The sequence below is a fragment of the Neophocaena asiaeorientalis genome, unplaced genomic scaffold (genome assembly GCF_003031525.2).
Source record: "Neophocaena asiaeorientalis asiaeorientalis breed wild unplaced genomic scaffold, Neophocaena_asiaeorientalis_V1.1 scaffold330, whole genome shotgun sequence".
In the NCBI taxonomy this organism is placed as follows: domain Eukaryota; kingdom Metazoa; phylum Chordata; class Mammalia; order Artiodactyla; family Phocoenidae; genus Neophocaena; species Neophocaena asiaeorientalis.
The window spans coordinates 2,081,283-2,103,564 of NW_020175667.1; the positions used below are offsets into that span (position 1 = coordinate 2,081,283).

General features: G+C 34.4%; 1 protein-coding gene across 1 annotated transcript in view; it reads left to right on the plus strand.

Moving 5' to 3' along the window:
- The window catches only part of ROBO2 (roundabout guidance receptor 2), a 570,503-nt gene that overhangs the window by 450,048 nt on the left and 98,173 nt on the right, over positions 1–22,282 (plus strand). Inside the window, exons 8-9 of the mRNA XM_024731557.1 lie at positions 15,205–15,329; positions 20,162–20,333. Of these exons, the coding sequence (XP_024587325.1) occupies positions 15,205–15,329; positions 20,162–20,333 (297 nt within the window). The remainder of the gene's footprint in view (positions 1–15,204; positions 15,330–20,161; positions 20,334–22,282) is intronic.

Genomic DNA, 22,282 nt, shown 5'->3' on the forward strand with positions numbered 1-22,282 from the left:
CAACTATGTAAAATTTAGAGAAAGTTCAAGGGGTAGTTCCTGTCTAAAGCTTTTAAAAGAAAATTAGAAATATATGCACATTCTGGAATACTAACAGATTCAGAAACCAATCACTACATTACCTACCAGATGAAACTTGATTGTCTGTGTGGAAAGCCAATTTAGAAATCATTTTAAACCTCCAAACTGGATGACTCTTATAAGCTGCATTTGAGTCAAAGAATTGGAAACTCTTTGCAATTTACAGTTGGAATAAACACCTTCTTGCCTGTACTTTCGAGAGTGTAAGAAAACTCTTGATTTTGAGGATCATCAATGTGGGAAGTCCTACTGAAAGCAAACAATCACATACTTGCCAATGGAGCAAAGTAGTCTCTACATTTCACCTCCTCATCTGCAATGTCATCAACACCTCAGAAAGAGTCCTGGAATGTAACTTCCCTAGTTGCTTTTTACCACAAAATCTAGACAAATGCCACTTTGATCGTTAAAAATCCACCAACCCTTCTTGTGGTTTTGACTTTTTACTGTTCCAAAGGCATTCTTTATATGAGAGCAAAAGTACATCCTAGGACAGAGTTAAGTCTGAATGCTGAAATGCTTCATTTGTTTGTTTGGAAAACTCTGTTGATGAGGGAACTGACAGAAGAAAAGGGTCTAAGTAGAGATAAATATCTTGCTTCCTATACCCATCTGTCTTATTTTCTATTGGAAGTCTTTCCCAAGCTTAAAAATAAAAAAGAACATCTATTTTGGAGATGGGCAACACATTTTTTCCTAACAGCAACTCAAAACATAATGAATAATTTGGAAAAGGACTGTCAAACCTACCAGCTGCCTTGCTTGTGAAGCTGAGGCCTGCTCCATTTTGTGTCGTGTATACCATATGCTAGATGGTGATTGCCTCCAGTATGGAAACTAAAAACTGAGTATATCAGGTGAAACTCATTTAAAATATCAAAAACAAACTGACAATATACAACTTTATGGAAACTTCCAATTATTTCCTAATTTAGTAAATCAAAAGTATGTTTCTTTTTATAGAATATAATTGGCCACAAGAGTGTATAAGTATTGAGAAATATATATGTTTTTGGCAAAATTCCCATTTTTTATTATTATTATTATTTTAAAGAAGCAGCCACTATTCTAAACAGAAATCTATAGGGACATATTTTTTCAATCTTTTAACTGTTTAAACACAAAAAATTAACATGGCTTCATTTTAGAAAGTTCTCTTTTGAGTTGAAGTGGAGTTTGTTTTATAACATGCTCTAAAGCATTTTATTGAGGCCACCAAAAGGTCCAATAAAAAGTGAGTGACTGAAAAAATTCATTCAGGAAAAAATAGAAATCATATAATGCTTTAAAAATAATGCAGCTGGTATTTTCAACACCCCTACCCCCCACCCCACCTTGAAATTTGGAAAGTTTAATGTGCTGGATATAATTCAACTTAATATTGGAAATATTACAGTTTTTTAAAAATCAGAAACTAGGTGGATATTATGTACGAATCCTTTCATGTCGAGATCCACTTTTGTGCAAAAGGCATCCTGAGTGTATCTTGGTAGGAAACCTCTTGGAAGGAAACCTATACTTTTATTCTCTTCAGCCTTTCTTCTTTGGGCAAGGTGTTACCCCATGACCTGAGATGATCATCTCTCTCCTAGCAGCCCTTGATGTTTCCTACATCTGGCGCTGATTAGCTACTTTATGCAGTGTCCCATTTAATTTTTATTAAGCATCACGTTTTTCATTGCTCCGTATGTTTTGATTAAATTGTAGGTTAAAAAATGCATTGTATTTTGTCTTGTATATTCTAACAGAGTTCCCATAATGCGAAACATTTAAAATATCTTTAGCTCATACTAATTTTTCAAGTGAAAAACAGGTAGTGGTTACTTCTCATGCTTGGCTGGTTTTAGTCACTGACTTATTTCTTTTGGAAGCACCTTGTGTGTGTGACAATGTCTGTTCAATGCCTCTAATTTGAAGGGTAGGTATAAAATTATTGAGTCATACTTTCTTTTCTCAGACTTTGGTGAAAATGTTTTATTGTTTTTGTATTGAATGGTACTATAGGGAAGTACAAGGCTTACAGAATATTTTTAGCCTCAGCTGGGATACCCTTTTATGAATACAAATATGAATACCAATGTATTCCCTTCTTCCATAACTTTGCTGGGTTATACCTTGGGCCTGATCACCCTGTGTCTAGTGTTCCTAGGACAGCACGACCCCTAGAATCTGCAGATTCATCATTTAATTTACTCTATTTCAAAATGGTTTCTTCTGTTTTATCTCTGAATACTTTTTCTGTCTCACTTGTTTTTCTCAAATACATCACTTATATTGGCTTTCCTTTGTCTCAGTTCCATATCTGTTAACTTCTCTGTAATAATTTTGAAGTCATCATTCTTTCACATTGTATCATTTCTTAATGTGTATTTATCACCTTCCTAACTTTTTCAATTGCAGTTATCATTTTTTCTTATTTCTAAAATATATTTCTTAAACTTAATTTAACTTTTAGTTCATTTCTTGAACTAAAGAATTTCAAGAAGAAAAAGTATTCTTCTTCACTTGTGTTTTAATGCCTTTACCCCTTTTTGAGATTTTTTTGTTTGTTTCTTTTTAAAAGAGAGGCCCTGTTGTACATAATTCTATTTAGACTATGGACAACTATTTATTCTAAAGTATTTCTGTGTTCCCTTGAGTTATTTTTGGATGATATAAATGCTTTATCTCCCTTTGATTAATTGATTATGTTCTTTTCTGTCATTAATTAGTAAGTAATTAGTTAATATATAGTTTGCTTTATTTTATTTTACGTAGATCCTGTTTTAGTCCCTATTTGATTATTAGTCATCTAGTTAACTGCTGAAAGCTAGGGTTTACATGTTTGGAGAAGAGAAAGTGAAAAGTATCAGGGTCAACCTATACTTGAACTCTTATCTGGAATATTTTTTCAAAAAACATGTAATTTTCTCCTTGGTAAGCTAGTGATTCTAGTAATACACAGCAAAACACTTTATGTTACAAACTGTCTGTATTCCATAGGAAACACTCTTCATCTTCCTTCATACTCCCTGCTTTGTAATGAAGATGGTTTTTACTAGTTTTACTAGTTTTCTACTGCTGCATAACAAGTTACCACAAATTGAATGACTTAAACAGCAGCCGTTTTTTAGGCCACAGTTCTGTAGATCAGAAGTCCAACCAGACTCAACTCGGTCCTCTTTTTAGCATCTCACAGGCTAAATCAAGATGTTGATCAGGCTGGACGCTTCTCTGGAGACCCTCCAGAAGAATCTACTTCAGAATTCATGCAGGTTGTTGGCAGTACTGAGTTCTTTGAGGTTGTATGATTGAAGTCCCCATTTTCTTGTTGGATACCAGCCAGAAGTTGCTCACAATTCACTTGCTAACCTTATGCATGGCTGCCACAGCCTTCAAAGTCTGCAGTGATCCCTTGAATCCTTCAGGTGCTTTGCTCTATCTCTCTCTCACTTCCCAGTCTGCTATCAGCTAGAGAAAATTCCCTGATTGAAAGGTCTTATGTGATTGGGTTAGGCCCCTAAACTAATCGTAAGGTCCCTAAGACCTATCTTAAGGTCAACTGATTAGTTACCTTAATTACATCTGCAGAATCCCTTTTGTCACATAACATAACATAACCATGGGAGTAACTCCATGAAGGGAAGGTCATGGGGGCCCCCTTAAATTTTCGCCATCCATAGTAGGCTTGGCTTTTTCTTTCCTTCAATACCTTCTCTCCAGACTTCTTAATTTTAGTTGGTTATCTGCAAAGTCATGTCTCATATTTCCCAAGTCTCCTTCTTGACTCTAGATCTCCTTTCTTTCTATAAAAGGATCATGGATTGGGCTCTCACAGTATTGACAGAAAATTTTTGTGAAATTGGCATTGATAGAGGATTGTGGGTGGGGCTAGCTGTTGCTCACCTTGCATCCTCATTTTCCTCCAGATTTGACCTTGTTTGGCAGGGGTACTTCACAATTTGTGGTTTGAGGCAATGGTAGTTTTTCCATATTATTCATTTATTTTGTTATGCTCAATAGAGGAAGGTGGAGCAATAAGCCTTTACTCCATTACTCATTAATTTTGGGATCTATCCAAATGAAAATAAAATAAATTGTTAATTTAGTAGTTAAAAGTACTATAAATATCAAATATCACAATAATGTAAATATTCTGGCTAGAAACAGTATTATGAGATTAGTATTAAGAGATTTCACTGGCTATTGCCAGAAAGAAATAGCATCAATATTTTAGTCACACCTTCTTAGAAAGTAAAAATTTTCATTTTTATAAGTTATAATAATTTGTTGACAGAAAGATATCATCATATCTATTTACATATGTATATACTGTAAAATATATATCATGATGTGCATTACACCTAAATATTATATGCATGACATTTGAATTACTGCACTACTTATTTAAACAAATTAAATGTCACTCAAGGGAATAGTACATAATTAGATTAATTAAAATATATAAACTACCAAATTGAATTAAATTTTGAGTTAAAATACGTCTGAAAGATTTTTTACATCTCTTATGGCAAACATGGCTTCCCAGATTCACTGAGGCTATTATTTTCATCTCCCCTCAAAACTATTAGCTCTTTGTCAGTAAATACATTGTTGTATTTATCTTTCTGCTGCCTCTAGGTCTAGCATAACATTTACATGTGGGAGGGGCACGCCAAACGTTGGTGCAGTTAATTGATACACACATATGCATACATAGGTACTACTTGCCTCGAAAATGTTTATGCAAGCAGTTTTAAACAGTGCTATAAAAAGATTAAGCAACATTAATGGTAACAGGCCAATCATATAGTCCCCATTCTGCTAGTAGGAGATAAAATACAACAAAAAAGAAGGCACTAATGAGTTAGGATGGTGCCTTACTAAGCGTGTAATTAATGTTATTAAGAAACATTGCAGTTGCATATTAAAATTCCGTTAACTAAGCAGCCCTTCAGCTTCAGTACATTTGTTCCTTGCTTGCAAGTTTCCCCCCCCCTTTTTTTTTCTGATTGGCATCTTCATGCAGTCTTTTTCTAAAAAAATGAGATAATGGGATGTGATCAACCTTTGTGGTTTAGCTAGAGTGCTGACATGACAGTTCTGGCAAGTTGACAGGTTAAGTGAGTGAAAATGGTTGTCTTGTCTCACCATTTACATGAAGAGCCATTTTTAAGCTATAGTTTTCCCTCCTCACCTCCACACATACAACCTCTTCTACCCACAGTACTGAGAACTCTAGCTTTCCCAGTTAGTATCTGGAGAGGATTTTTTTCACCACTACTTCAACTACTTTTCTTCTGCTGGTGAAAATGAGATCTTTTTCAAAAATAATGTAAATATTGCCTCATTCAATGATTCATTAGTTTTTAAATTAATAGTATTTTCCTTGAAAATTAACAGTCCCTTAAAGAAAACAAAATTTTATTATTTTATTTTCTACTCAGTATTTTAGTTCAGAAAGCAAAGTAGAGAAGCAAAGCTAGATTGGTAAAGGACAATATAATATGGGAAAATGTGATTTACAATTCAGAATTTGTTTAAATTTAATTTTTCTCTTAATTTGTAACTTGTAGAATTCAAAAGTTTATGAAATTTGCGTGTTAGATTTCAGAATGATTTCCTATAGTTACATGATTTTCTGTACTTGCCTATAATTTAAGTGCAAGTCTGAAATATAATAAAATCTAAAATGACCTGTAAACATATCCAACTTAGTTACTTTATGAGTTAGCTATTTCATTTATTACAATATAGAAATATTTAATACAATTAGAGGATTAAGTTGGACTTGCTAAAGCCAGTAAAGACCATTTACACAGAAAAATACATGGTTCCACCAATATAATCCTTCAGTTTAACAAACAGACTTACCTGCTTTTCTAAAGGTGTCAGTGAAGCCAGGTGATGGTAATGGTGCATTGGTGCAGTCTGGAAAACTTCTATCTCTAACATAATGCATGTATTTTTCCCTCTGTGAGGAACAACCTCACACCCTTCCTTTCTTACCTACTTAATCTCAAAAGAACAAATCTCTCTCTCGCTCTCTCTTTTTCTCTTTCAATGCTTTCCCCAACTGTTGGAGACAGACTGAGTCAAGTTACTCTCGTAATGGTGGGACATCCTGTATTACAGCAATTACCATGTTCATCATGTTGTGTCATGCTTGATTGTTTGCATGTGAGTTTCCTCTGGTAGGCGGTAAGTTCCAGAGAACAGAGATTTTAGTACCTTCAGACCCTGACACCATATAAAACCAGTAAATGTTTGCTTAAAATAATTAAACACTATTATGAGTGAAAGTGCCAACAAACATCTGAATTCATTTCTAGTACAAATTTATAATAATAAATTATTATTTTTATATTTATTTAATAATTTATTAATAATAATAAATTTTATTTATTATTTTTTCCAATAATATGTTGCCTTAAAAAAATTAAGGTCAAATATGGCTATGTGATGAATTGGGAGATTGGGATTGACATGTATACACTAATATGTGTAAAATAGATAACTAATAAGAACCTGCTGTATAAAAAATAAATAAAATAAAATTCAAAACTTAAAGAAAAATTGGCTATGTGGTGGAGCTGTTTATTATAACACTGTTTTTATATGCATGCAGTGAGATCTTAATGTGCAGGGTATTTTGAACCAAATGAGTTTATCCTTTTCAAAGGTATTCTATTTATTCTAGATAATTGTAGAATTATTTCATTTTTATTTACATTGCTCATTTTCAAGGAGAAGCATATTATCTGTGACTGTACATTAAAGAACATGGTTTTAATCACTGTCACAAAACATACACATACTTTTTTGTGTGTATGTCACATTATCACCAAAACTCAGTACCTTTGACCCTCTTTGGAATTGCTTTCCCAGTTATTGTAAATGTCAGTTTAGAAGGCCACTTACATTATTTTATAGTTATACTATATAACACATTTGACTAGCTTCATGGCCTACTTTAGTCATCAGATTTTGAACAACCATGCGTAACTTTTAGTTCTCACTATTATATGAACCTTCAAAAATTAGTCTTCCCACAATCAATAAATTCCACAACAGTGGTTAAAAAATATAAAGAGTATAGCTGCAAAATTGGAACACGTCTTTACTCATACAAGGATTGAATGCAGTTTGTACATGCGAGGGCTCTCATAGGTGGAGAGTAGAATATGAAATCTAAATAGATGAAGAATCTAAAGATTTTGATTCATTTCAGTCATTTTATTTTTTTGACCACTATACTTTCCATATTTATGAAAACAGCAGACTATTTAGTAGTTTTACTTTATCATTTTGACATTAGGAAAGCATATATATATATATATAAATATATATAACATATATATTGAGAGATAGATTATTAGATTATTGTTGAAAAGAGGTATAGATATTGGTTTTTGTTATGGAATAAGAATTTTTAATATTAGTTAGAAGTAAGGTAATGGCTGAGAAAGAAATCACAGCACTCATCCAGAAGAGTTATTGCCATGGACTCAGTAAGAAAATGATTAATTGGAAAGGTAGGTAATTTAGCAATTTGATCGTTTATATTCCTGAAAAATAGTGACATATGAACAAAATGTGATTAAATGGGGTCTATAAAAATTTTCATTTTAAATCCTATATCCCTAAGTTATATTTTTCATTATAAATTCATTACTTCCTCTGGTATGGATTATGTGTTAATAAGTTTCAAATCAAATATTTTTATGACATTATGCATTTTCAGTATTATTAACAGAAATTCTTTTGAAATCAAGTGAAGTGTTAAATGGTAAAAATTAAATAGAATTAAATAAGTTGAAGAAACAATCATTTATCAATTAGAAGCCAGCCTGTTCTGATTACTGAGTCAACATTCATCTCTTACTCCTGCTCTACATTTCATGTTAATGAAATGAATTTTTGCTATTTCTTGTTGCTGAGGCTAAGCCTATTAACTAATTTCTTTTGCAGGAACTTTTAGAATTGGTAAACATTTTTTATGCTGTTTTTGTCACTCTGAGGTGGTGGCTACTCATTTATAGTCTTTAAGTTATAGATTTTCATTTGGTATATTGGGCATTCTTTACAGAGGGGCATATAAGAATCAGTTAGGAAAATTTTTCAAACATATTTTCTTTGACTTCTCCCCACCCAAATTACTATAATAGTGAGTTACTGTCACTGGTAAGAATGCATCATATTCCTTAGTACGATGAGATGGAAAAAAGTGAGAGTATTTGCTTTAAATCAAGAATTTTATTTAGTGTTCACTATTTGGAGATTTTCCAGGCCAAATAAAGATACCATTTCATTGCAAAATAGTAGACAGCACACCATACCTCTAAGAGTTTACAAAGGAACAGAAGAATCAAGGCACACAGGCAGGGGGAACAAATAGAGAAACAAGACAATACAAGCAAGGGCAAGTACCTTAAGTGGGAAGAACACAAGAAAAGTACAAGATTAGAGTGTGTTCAGGTTAATCGTTGTCGACAAGGTGGATCAAAGGATAATAGATATCAAGATGGATTAACCACTAGAACAAGCAAATACGCATGCAAGTGATTGAAAGTAGACTGGTCTGCTGAAATGTTGGAGCTAGTTTGGGGACAGGTGAGCATCAGGATGGTAAAACCCTGGGCCAGCTGATGGAAGACAACATGCTACACAGGAGAATGATGTGCAAGCATTGCAATGGCAAGCAATAGAAAAAGCACTGTAGGTTTTTGAATAAAGAATCACTTGAAATAAGTATACTTAAGAAAGGTTGTACTTACAGGTGGCACAGAAAGAGCAAGATTATAGGTTTTATGTACTTTAACAATAAAAGCAATTATTTAGGAAAAACATGTTATGATTTTAACAGCATTATACCATATTGGAAATTATAGCATATAATTCTTACCCTTCAGTTTGGTAATAGACATGACAGATTCTCAGTTAGTCATATGGCTTGAAGTGAACCATATGTGTTTAAGAGGTCCAACTATATCAGACGGATCAGAAGTCAAGTCCTTCCTCCTATCTATTGATTTAATCTTTAAAAGCCTTCATGAGATTCAATTTTCTGGTCTTTACATCATAATGATAGAAGTTAAGACATAGGGCTCTTTGAATATTAAATGAGATTATGCCTGTGGATGGTTTAACACACCTCCTGGTACTTAATAAGCACTCAATTAATTTTAATTATTGTTGTATTAAGTAGTTTTCAACTTGCAGATCTTTAAAACAAGCAAATGATGGAAGAATGTGTGTTTCAAATATGCTTATAGAATATATTATAATTTAACAACCAAATAATATTAAATAGCAAAAAAATTTTGTACTTGAGTTTAGGATACAAATTTCATAATCTTTATTGTTACAGAAGAAGAAGCTTATTCACTCAGGTGCAAAATTGTACCCAAAGGAAGAGCTGCTGAGTGTGCCTAGAGCCACCGTATCACATATTAATGTATGCAACTTCTTCATGACTGTCTCCATGTTCATGTCTTCCATAGAAAGTCATGTTTTCCTGTAAAAACAACTCTGAACATGATGTGATCACCTTTAGGGTCCCCCCATCCCACATCTCCAAGCACACTTCATGCAAGGCCTATGCTTCCTACTCGTGTTCAGCCATCTGATTTCCATATCACCCACTCACAGCAGCGGGCATTAGCGTAACAGAGCTGTAGTGTGACTTTGATTGAAGCCAGCTTGGGCTGAATGCAGTATCAAAGCATAACCTAGCAGAAATCAAATCTAATTTACTGTGCATTGTATTTAAATTATCAAAAACACCGTTTTGGGTGAACAGTACCAGACCTCTAATCTTTTTTTTTTTTTTTCCTGTGTCTTCTTCTAAGACTTTTTATTTTATTAGGTCTTATATTTAGTTTCTTGATAAAATTTCCTTAATTTTTTGAAACATCTTTATTGGGGTATAATTGCTTTACAATATTGTGTTAGCTGCTGCCGTATAACAAATTGAATCAGCTATATGTATACATATATCCCCATATCCCCTCCCTCTTGTGTCTCCCTCCCACCCTCCTTATCCCACCCCTCTAGGTGGTCACAAAGCACTGAGCTGATCTCCCTGTGCTGTGCAGCTGCTTCCCATCAGCTATCCATTTTACACTGTATAGTATCATGCCATCTTCAAACAGTGACAGTTTTACTTCTTCTTTTCCCATTTGGATTCCTTTTATTTCTTTTTCTTCTCTGATTGCTGTGGCTAAAACTTCCAAAACTATGTTGAATAATAGTGGTAAGAGTGGGCAATCTTGTCTTTTTCCTGATCTTAGAGGAAATGGTTTCAGTTTTTCACCATTGAGACAGACCTCTAATCTTAATTGACCTTTTTATATATGGGTCTACTCTGGAAAGCACACAATGTACTTTTCTTAAGGAGTTGTTGTTTTTAACTAGTACATGTGTAATTGAACATTGAATTGTGCCACTCTGTTTTCTTCATTTCATTTCTTGTTATAGCTGAAGCAATAAAGTATCATCATTTAATAGGTTAAGCAAGTCGGTCGTTACATCATAGTTACAAAAGATTTGTCTAATGCTTCAGGTTTTAGAGAAGACATAAAAAATATGTATTTTATAGTCTTCTGTCTTCGAAATATATGAGAATTGCCATTTCTATAACTAGCATATTCTTCTGGAGTTTATAACTCAAACTCTTTAATTCACATTGGGTTTAAATATGTATTTTGGATTGTCGTCCTGAGGACCTAGTTGTGTTTTTTCATATTTAATGAGAGCCATCATAGAAAATCCATTTTGTGTATAGCACACTTTGTGCTATCGTGCTGTGCTGATAAAATGCCACCTCTCTGCCTACTCCCTCCCATTGGTGCCATCGGCCAAGTACTGTTTTTTCAAACCATTTTCACTGCCACCTGGCAGAAATACTGAAACTGTGAAGTGTTATCAGAAGAATTATTGATGCCGTTTTTCATTTTAAAACCTCAAAAATAAATTCCTTCAGCTGATATCCCTTCACAGAAGATTACAGTATAGGTCTTGGGCAGAGAAGGAGAGTCTACAGAAGTAAAAGTGATTGGTGCAGTTGGTTTTGGTGGCTCAACTTCACATGACATTAAGAAAAGATGCACATTTTCAGAGACTTGAATACTTCTAAAATCTTTTGCTTTGTTAAATACTTTAATATCTTTATTTTTTAATTTTAAAAATGAAAAGGTGATTCTAGTTTCAGCAAGATCAGTGTGATTTAATTTCGGGTGACAAGAAGCAATTTGGTACATTATAAATGCAGTGTATTTATAATAACTTGGAATAAAAGTACATTATATATAAACATCACATGAAAGGATATTTCATAGCATGAGTAACACAGATGCTGATAGCATTTTGTTACTAGTCTTTAAAAATTCATTACTGAGTAAAAACTCAAGAAACTTTGATTTCCTGGTCTTTTTGATTATATCATCAGTGGTAAATATTGCACTGTGATATTGCAGAATTTCTTTTTCCTTTAAGAATTCTTATGAAATATTATATTTAGGTGCTACTATGAATATAGCAATTCTCAACTGGATTTGCTGTCCCAACTTGCTAAGATTTTTCAGCCTCATATTTGCCTTTTCTCTTTTAGGAAGAGCATTCTTTCTAGAACACAACCTTATTATATCTTTCTTGCATAAGCATCTGTGAAAAGATCTCCATACTTTCTAGGGCAAAATTTAAGCTCCTTTAGCATAAATTATCTCACCCTACCTATGTCACTTCTGCATCTCTGATTTTATTTTTAAAATCATTTATATCCTCCCAACACATCTGCTTCCACAGGTCTCTGCCTGTGTCTGCCTCTCTCTGTCCCAGGTGACCTGAGTCCTCTCCATCTCATAAACTCTTACTTGTGCTTCAAGGCACAATTCAAACATAGCCATCTCCTGGCATCTTTCCTCTTTTTTCCTCAGCAGTTACTTGATCTAGTTTGTGCACTTCCACACTTTTTCCCCTGATGCCCCCTGCATGTTTCTATTATTATGCAAATCATATTCTGCCGTATTTGTTTTTATTTATTTATTTAATAGCAAGTCTCTGCCATAGGCTATGAACAACATTTTATTCTGTTTTCTATCTCCTGTACCAAGCAGAATGTATCATAGTTTGTAACCAGTCAATACATTTTTGAACGAGTAAATAGATGAATCATATCTTTTTCAAAAAGTGGATCGATAGATGTGGTTATTCGCCAGTCCTTATTTTGGGGGTTATGTTTTAGCAGCTGTGTTAAAATTGTAGGATCTGGATTCCAAAAGCATTTTACAAAATCGCTCATCTATCCAAAGGTTTTTAAAAGCTTGAAAAATCAAATTTAAGAAGTCTGTAGTTTAATATTTAAAGTACAAGTGGTAATTTTACTGAGATAGATGATAGATAAACAGAGTAAGCATAATATGCTTAAAACTATAAAATATGTTTTCATTGCTTGCATTTGATGTTTCGTCTGATGATTTTAATCATGTGTATTCTCATTTATTACATTTTAAAAATTATATAAAGAAGGATTTTATAGTTCATATGGGGCTCTAAATTTTTACTAACTAGTTTTACTAGCTAGTTTTGAGAACCAATTCAAATTCTTTCTGGTCCAAAGCAATACAGATGAACTAATAAACTATGTATGTGATTTTCATCACAGACTGTTAACTGATTTTTACTATATTGACTTTTATTTTAGTTTTTATTTTTGATAATGAGGTACAAGCTAAGTTACTCAGTACTTCTTAGTGTCCATGTTGGCAGTAAACTTTTTTTCATAGAATTACTAAGAAGGAAAGAAATATACATTGATCTTTAAATTTTTTAAGTATATAATTTTTCTTAGATATTACAGATGATAGAGACCAATCTTAAGTATCTTTGAGGATAACTATCGGTGGTTTCACATCTCTATTGAAAAATGGACACTGCAGTGTTTTAAGAGTCGTACCTAAAGTAATTTTGTAATGTTGATTTAAACTATCATTCGTATTAGAAAAAATGGAACAAAAATCAATGCATCTGCTGATTCAGTGGAATTGTGTGGAAATAACAAGAAGATCATAAGAAGCAAGTAATCTCCTAAAAATACAGGGCAACATAAACCACGTCCTGTTCAAATAGATCCATAAATCTGGGTTCTTCATCCTTTTAAACTGAGTCTTCTATTATCTATAGCTGTAGAAGAAAATTTCACTGAGTAGATTTATTCCTTCTGTCTCTGAGGTGTGTGTTGAATGTGTTGAATTAGGAGGCAGTATAATAGGACACCAAAAAATAAACCACTACAGATCTCTTGAGATTTTTGAAAAAATCCTGCTGCTGTTTGTATGTACACTGTACACTGTAAATCCTGCATGTTTGAGGATACCCTACATTTACTCCATTCTTGGACCTGCAGTTATGTACTCCTAAAGGACTGAAAGAATTCTGGGTAAAGGACTTTACCGAATGGTGCTTGCTGTTAAAATTCTTCAGCGTTCAAATTTTAGGACTGTGGCCATGTACACTGGGTTCTAAAACTTCGAGTTCATTTTAAAGTTTTTTTCTTGGTCATAAGTTTTCTAGTATAAGCCAGGAGTTACACTGGAAACAGATGATTAGAAAAGTCATAGAATAAACATGCTGTTTTCTCTTCAACAGGAGTGGATTTTAGTATGAAGAAGATGTCCTTGTGAAAATGTCCAGTTACACAGTCTACTGTTTTTCACTTTCTTCTTTCTCTTTATAATTAGCCCCAAATTTAAATCTGAACTTCCTTAGCATTTTTACCCCATCCCTTTATTTTCTACTGGAGTTCCTTGTACCTAGGTCTCGTTATTTTTGCCTACACCATTTTACTGGCCTTCCCGTCAGACTCCCTACTTTATTCACTGATCTGTCTCGCTCACAATCTATATACTACATTCATTAGAGGGTTAAAGCTTCCAAAATTTTTGCTTTACATTTATCACTCCTCAGCTTAGAAAGAGTCGGAATAAAAACCTCAGTTTGTCTTCTCAGGCCATTCTTAGGATACAAATCTATCTTTTGTAGCCAATGCTGTTTATACAATGGGGACTTGCCATTCCTTTGGGATTACACACTGTATGCTAGATGCGTTCTTGCTTCTTACACTTTGCTCAGTTAGCTCCTTGCTTGGAATATGTTCATTTCTCCACTTCTCTAAATGCCACCCCTTCCTCCAAGTCTCCATAATGTCCACCTCCTGCATAAAGCATTTCACAGCTACCTTAACACAAAGGGATCCCTCTCTCCTGAAGTCCTATCACACTTATGATGTGTACTATAATTTAAGTGCTTCTCCTCTGTGCTCTGAGAGCACCTCTATCATTGAACTTACCACAGCCTTAGAGAATTGTTGTTTTAATTTTGCTGTTGCTGTTGTCATCATGATCATGTTCTGTATTTTCTCTTAGACTATGAGTACCTTCATGGCTGCAGGGTAGATGATTTTATCTGTGTATCTTTAGTGCCCAGTAGGGGAACATAGTAATTCCCGAATGCTTATTGATGTAAATGAAATGAATTAAATAGAATCAACCACTTTCATATGTTTCTTTATATTGTTAGTTATCTTTGTATGTAATTCCCATCTCTTCGATTCTTTGATATTTTCAACACTTCAATTCCTCAGGTCTAGAATATCAGCACTTTGAGAATGGGTATCATATTTTATTCCTTCTGGTATCCCTGTGCCCAGTACAATGTCTTGCAAATATTACAAGAACAATGAATGTTTGTTAGTAGATTGATTTCACAGGAAGGAGATATTTGAGTAATGCAATGCCTCTTTTTCTCTCTTCATTCAAAACACAAAACCATATTGGGAAACCATGTTTTTTCTTAAAAACTTTAGAATATCATTAAAAATCTATTTTCCTATGCGAGTATAGGGGCTGCAGGATTTACAGTGTACATTTAAAATGTGTCTACGAATACATTTACTTCTTTCCTCACATTTGATAGAGTGCTTGTTTTTCTTTCCCCATTGTGTTTTGAGAAATACTTAAAACTAAATCAAAAACTGTAGCCTCTGTCTGGCACTGAGCAATCCACCTAGTATCAGATTTTCTCTTTGATATATTTTTCTTTGTCAACAGTTTATATTGACACACTTTCTTTCCTTTTAAATTATAGCTCCTCCACAGTTTGTGGTTAGGCCAAGAGATCAGATTGTTGCTCAAGGTCGTACAGTGACATTTCCCTGTGAAACTAAAGGAAACCCACAGCCAGCAGTTTTTTGGCAAAAAGAAGGCAGCCAGGTGAGTGTAAGCCTTGACTGCTTTTCTGAAATCTCTGAACTCCCCGTCTCTAGTGACCCTCAAAGTTTGTCTTTCCTTTCTTGTTAACAATGTTGAATTTATTTTATTTCTGAAAAAGAGACCAATTAATTCTAAAATTAGTGGGAGTCAGATGCTTTAATATAACATTCTTTTTTCTAGTGTTAATTCTCTAATATTTTTATCTTACGTCAAATAGATACAATGCAGTGTAACCAAATTATCTGAAAAAGTCTAACCTGTAGCTGTTTAAAACCTCTTAACAGAAAGGTAAGTTTGCTTTCTTGCATTGAGCTACATTGGGATAAGTAAGTGAGTTAGTATATATAAAACACTTAGGACATCCTGGGAAAATGTAAAACAGTCAAAAATATTTCCATTATTAATCAGCCTAGAAACTAGTTTCAACCCCCTTTCATAGTTATATAGTATAAATACCTTTTCTTTACTGTTAATTTAAGCACACTTCCATTTGAGTAGGAGAAATATTTTCTTCCATCATCCCTTCTGGATTCCCTCATAGTGGGGTTAGACAGGAAATAATACATTAAATACCAGAAAAAAACCCAACACTTGTCTGGTCTTTGCTGTGCCCTGGTTTGTCCTCTCCGGGCAGCATGATCTCTCAAGACTCTGCTAAAAGCGAATTGAATACACCCGTTTTCTCATTTAGAACTTGGTCCAAACTTGGACAAGCACAAGCCTCTAGGTTCTGAGGCAATGAGTGGAACTTCCAGCCTAAACCAGATCAGAAATTGAGTTCTTTGTCTACAGACTTATCTGTGCATTCCTGAGGGACCTAGAGATATTTTTATTCTAGTCTCTCCGGAAGCATACCGAAGGAGGCATATAGTTCGCAGGAAGAGACCTACTGGTGTTCCTCGTCAGCACCCTCTGGTGTTAGACCAAGTTCTGGAAGAATTTCCTGGGCAAACATGGAAACCATGATTTAAAGTCTCAGGCAATCTAAAAACTTTGCCAGAGACGGAAAATGCTTTTGACTAAGTTAAGAGAACCTGTTGATCAAAACTCGTGTATGATTATCTGGGTAGAGAGACATCAGGAAGTTTCCCTCAGCCGTCATTTTGCATTGTTGTGAATTCCTATACAGTTCTGTACCACCCCGAGCTAGCAGTTTTAACATCTCAGTATGGACGGGCAAATTATCTTTCTTCCTTTCCTCATTGCTCTTTGTTGGATTCACTTCCCCCATGATTTGTGGGATGTAAATATAGTGATGAGAAGGATAAGGTAAAGTTCTGGCCACTGTCTTATCCCACATCAGGATTGTTCCAGGACTTAATTGCCATCTTTTTTATCAGTTAGTAACAATACAATAGATTTCTACTCATAGACTTCCTTGATTCTTAACTTAAAAATTGCTTTCAGATTAAAACATCCCAAACTCTAAAGTGAGTGTAAAGCAACATGATATAGTTATAACACACTTGAACACACACACACACACACACACACACACACACACACACACACACACGTACCCTGAAAACGGAAAGAATTCTAAAGCCATTTTCCCTCCGTATAATTTTTACAATCTTTGTAGCACTGTTTAAATTTACTGAAGGTCATTTTCTTAATCTAAAATTTGAGGATAATATATTTTACTTCACATAAGTTATAAAGATTATGTGATTAAATTAGTTTATATGTAAAAATACTTTACACATTTTGAAGGTTAGAAATGGGGAAAATGCAGAATGCATCTGCCTTCCCTTGTTCCTGGCTGAAGTGGCAAGTTCATGCTTCTGCTAAGGCCAGGCTGCTAGGGCCAGAGGTATCCCTCTGCCCACACACAGAAGCTCAGCACCACTCTGGTCACCTCTGTCCCCAGACCCACATCGTGCCTGAAAAGGCAGGAGGGGATGAGCCTGGAGAGCCCTGGTAGCCTGTCAAGATTCTCACTCCTGCCTGTAGCTCCTTCCCTCCACCCATTCGGGGAGGTATGGGGTCCATAGAAGTTACTTTCTCAAGCCACTGATAGTAAATATATTTATGTGAATTTATTATTTATTTATAAGTGATACAAATATAATGATATAAAGCAATTTGATTGTTGCAGATTTACACTTTAAATCCATGTAGTGAGTTAAATCTCATTATAACTTGTTATCATGTAGATACAGCTGTATCATGTGTAAATCACATGCCCTAAAATAGCTTCAGGTTTATACATGCTATTGCATGAAATGTGTATTGGTCTTGTGGCCCAATGAGCACGATATTTAAATATGCTACATTGTGTTTTAATGTTTTTTACACAAGTAATGATCAAATAGCATTAAAGTATTTCTTTTTCTGTTATTTGACAAAGTGGCATGTAATTCCAGAGATATTAATCTCTGGGAAAAATTTTCGAGTTAGGTGATTGATTTGATTATAATCTTAGGCCTCCTTTTCTTTATTTCAGCTATCTCCCTCACATTAGACAGAGGGGTCGGGGGAGAGAGGAAAGGGGAGAGAGAGAAAGGAGATTGTGAATGAGAACAAAAGAGAAATGCTTGAGCAAATTGTAAATTTTCAAATCATGAATTGGGACATTAGGAAAAATAAATTAGTCTTACTGTCTGCAGTATCCAATTTTTACAGTGATCTATGACTATCCATCAGTATAGAGAGTTAAGAGCCTGGACTTAATGGTCCATATTCCTCAATATGTGCTGATAATGCCAATTAGCACTAATAGGATACCCAGGCACTTCAAGGCGAGAAGAGCTCTGTAGAATTCCTGGGTTTTGCTTGTCATCCATTTTCTTTTGCCTATGTCATACAAACAGGGAATAAAGATGATGGGCTAACCTCAATCATATGCCATTTTCCATGTCATCGAATCATTTAGAAGGTGGACTGATAACACATTGTAGAGGAAGAGATCCCAGAGAGAATTAAGCCCATCTGATGTATTAGTGCTATGTAAATTAGTATTCTAATGGCTAATTGTAGCAAAGTGCACACTTTGAGTTATTGTATCATTTCCAAGTGCCTTTAAAATTTAGACCCTTCTCTTTCAGATGGTTTATTTCAGTAATATATTTGGATTCCACAGGAGAATTAGCTTGCTCTCAAATTATGCTTCATATGTATGAAAAGGTCTAGCCTTCTATAGTAATACAAATTTTATAGGAAGGCAATAGCATTTTGAAATTATATTCCTGGCATGCTAGCAAACATCACCTCTTTTAGAAAAGGTTTAATAACATAGTATGTTTATGTAAAGTGGGCTTACAGTGTCACACTCGAATCTAATAAAGTGGACATCCATCATGTTGCAATAAAGAGAAGAGCTTCTAATTAAAGTAGGACCTCATTCGCAGGATTAAAGTCATTTAGGGTAATTGAAAAGTGTTAATACCCTATTTTATCCTCTTTCATTGGTATTACTTCAAGGGCAGAAACATTTTAAGGGGAAAATGTGTCTTATGCCTTTAATTGAATGTTATTACCTCCTGATTGTAACATATTGAAACTGTTTAATTACAAACCTGGGAAATTAATTACTATGTCGAGAAACAGATCCCAGAGGGTTATAATGTTCTTTTTTTTTTTTTTTTTTTTTTTTTTTTTTTTTTTAGGGCCACTCTTCATCGCGGTGCGCGGGCCTCTCACTATCGCGGCCTCTCGTGTTGCGGAGCACAGGCTCCAGACGCGCAGGCTCAGTAGTTGTGGCTCACGGGCCTAGTTGCTCCGCGGCATGTGGGATCTTCCCAGACCAGGGTTCGAACCCGTGTCCCCCGCATCGGCAGGCAGACTCTCAACCACTGCGCCATCAGGGAAGCCCATAATGTTCTTTTTTTTGTAAGTAAATACAACATAAAAATTGATATGTCCTTATTTATAATCCAACTTGGAAGCATATCTCAATATAATTTATTGTATCCAAATTTTCTTTTAATTGAACAACAGTAAAGCAACATAGGTCATCCAGGTTAACACTACTGCTCTCCTATAAGAACGTTCACAATTTTGTGATTTGGCTGCTTGTATTAACATGAGTTATATACAAAAATGAAACTGTAACCAAAATTTTAAAATAAAGTTTTTTAAAAAATATGAGTTATATAGGAAACTAAAGAACCTTTGATTTTTTTGATAGGGTAATATTATGAAATTCTTTACCATCACACGCATCCTTCAGAAACATCCCGCATCTTCTTTTTATTTTCAATGATTTGGTTAAACTTGCTCAGATGGTAGCCTTTATACCTAGCTCCTTTCAAAGCTGTTACAACCTGCAGAAATCTTCTAGCAGAAGGAGATTCAGCTGTCTCTCTGTGTCAGTCTCAGTCACACACTTTTGAATACCTTTAGGAGAAATTGAGTTACTTATGTCAAATATTCAAAAGGGTCAGCAGAAAATATTTTTGCGTTCTCTAGTGATCTGCAGTTTATAAAACACATACACAATTGATGTTACATTCTAGATTCTCACGATGTTTTATGAGTTGAGTCAGATGAGTATTATTATGTCCATTTTACAGATGAGGAAACTGCCTTTCAAAACTGTTCAGTAACTCACAGAAAGTCACGCAGAGAGTAAAAGCTCACGATCCAGACTTGGATGATTGTTCCTTCAGCCAGAGCATGCTCGCTTCTTAGAGCACATCATTTTCCCATGATGGGAAAAAAGTTTCCCAGTGAGACTCACTGTGTGGCCTTTAACCCTTTCAGTACCGTATTTTAAAATCTTTGTGTTTTCTTTTTCCAGCCACATTTCTCTAACTGCGGTAGCTGTTGTTAATATAATTTTCCTTCTGAGTGAGAAGAGAATCTTAGTAACATTGTGTTTGTTTCCACAGAACCTGCTTTTCCCAAATCAACCCCAACAGGCCAACAGCAGATGTTCTGTGTCGCCAGCCGGGGACCTTACAATTACCGACACTCAGCGCTCGGACGCGGGTTACTACATCTGCCAGGCCCTAACCGTGGCAGGAAGCATTTTAGCAAAAGCTCAGCTGGAAGTTACTGATGGTGTGATATTATTAGAATTTGTTTTCTGAAAATAATGATTTTTATCAAAACTATGAAATTCTCTGACCTTTTAGTTAAATCCTTAAAATTAATGCTTATCTTCTAAGTTTGAATCTAGGTAAAATAACATTCTTAATAGTTTCTAATTCTCCCTGATTTAATACCATTTACTTTCCCAAAGAAGAACATCAAACACAATCTATTTTATTCTTAAAAATATAGTGATGCATTATTTTAGTGAAATAGAAATAAGAATGTTAGCTGTATATTTTTATTCAGTCTTGTGCTGATATGATTGCTTCTAATGGATAGTAATAATCTTATTTTACTAGAGGAGAGAGAGAGATATAATCTTTATTATCAGTGGAAACAGAGATGACTTTTCACTTAGCCAATCACATTGTGACATCCTATGATGTGGTAATTATACATTCACTAAGTTAAATTAATTAAATACCTTCCAAACTACAAATGGATGCTAAAACTAATTTTTTATTTGTATGTATGCACTACAAATCTTAACTGAAGCACCTGATTCAGGTGAAAGTTGAAGACCATGCAGCACTCTTCATGTCTGATTTTTTTTTCCCAAGAGCTTTTCTGTCACAATTGACACGTAGGGAGTTTTAGATATTTGTGAACCTCTGAGCATTAATTTAAGCCATATTCTTTGATATCTTAAATTTAAAAAATCTCTCTTGCCCTCTTAGATTTGTGGGGTTTCTGATTCTCCCCACACCCGCACCCTCCCACTCTGGGTTCTGCGATAAAAGAGCTTTGGGCTGTGAGCTCTCTGATTCTCTTCTTTCTCTGCTGAGCTTTCATGCAATTCAAATTTACATGTAGATTAAAAGGTCATTTAAAATTAATAGAAAGGCAGTATTTTTTAATGTCTGCCCATGGTATTGCCTGATTCAGCGCCATGTCAGGAGTGGGAATAAATAGAACAGACAAACATTAGCTGAGGGGATATTGAGTCGTTAATGGCCATACCTGCTGATGCAGCAGAGATTTACTGCTATGGAACTGAAAGAAGTCAGGTTCAAGGGTAATGGTGCCAAGAAATTCTTCCTTTACATGGACAAGATCGTCGATCCTTCAAACCTCCATATTTCTTTAAAAGAAATAAAATATAATTATTAATCTTTTTTAAGTTCCTATGTTTTCTTCTACTAGGAAAAAATGTCTAGAAACATATACTTGGAAAATAAGGTATTCTGGCCAAAACCTAAGTTTTATTCTATACTACTATGAAAGATTCCAAATATAATGCTTAAGAACTCCACTATAGCTGCTTATGGTATTTTATAAAAGACAGACTTTTAAATGTTTCTAAATGAAGAAAGCGTTATGAAGAAGGCAAACCATATTTGTAGAAAACAAAGTTGATGATTTAGAAGAACCAGTTGATATGACTGATGTGGTTCATGAAACAGGTGGATATTCAAAACTGTGCCTGATATAATGAAAAGGAAAACTTGTTTTGAGAAATTATGTTTGTTTTTGACATAATCTCTCAGACCAGTAGTAATTCTAGCTCTGGTTCTGTGGTCAAACTGAAAAGAGTGATAAGGAAATTTAAATCTGATGACTGAGATGTCTCTGGACATTTGGTTACAAGTGGCTTGAATATTAATTGCTACATTGATTTTTACTTTCATAAGCATTCACAAAGTCAAGATCCTTTTGCAGGAACATTGAATGGAGGTTATAGAGTTATTGATTTTGACAGTAAAGAAATCTAACTTCAAGACCTAAACACACACACACACATACACACATACACTTTATTGTAAATAACGGTCTCCAAATATTAACTTGCCACATTGGCCGATGACTTCAGCTTTTATTCATAGTTTAAAATTTTTCAGACTGGTTAACAGTTTAATAATACGCAAGTCATCCCCTTTTGAACGTGTTGCTTGGTATGATCCAGGGCAGTTTAGAGC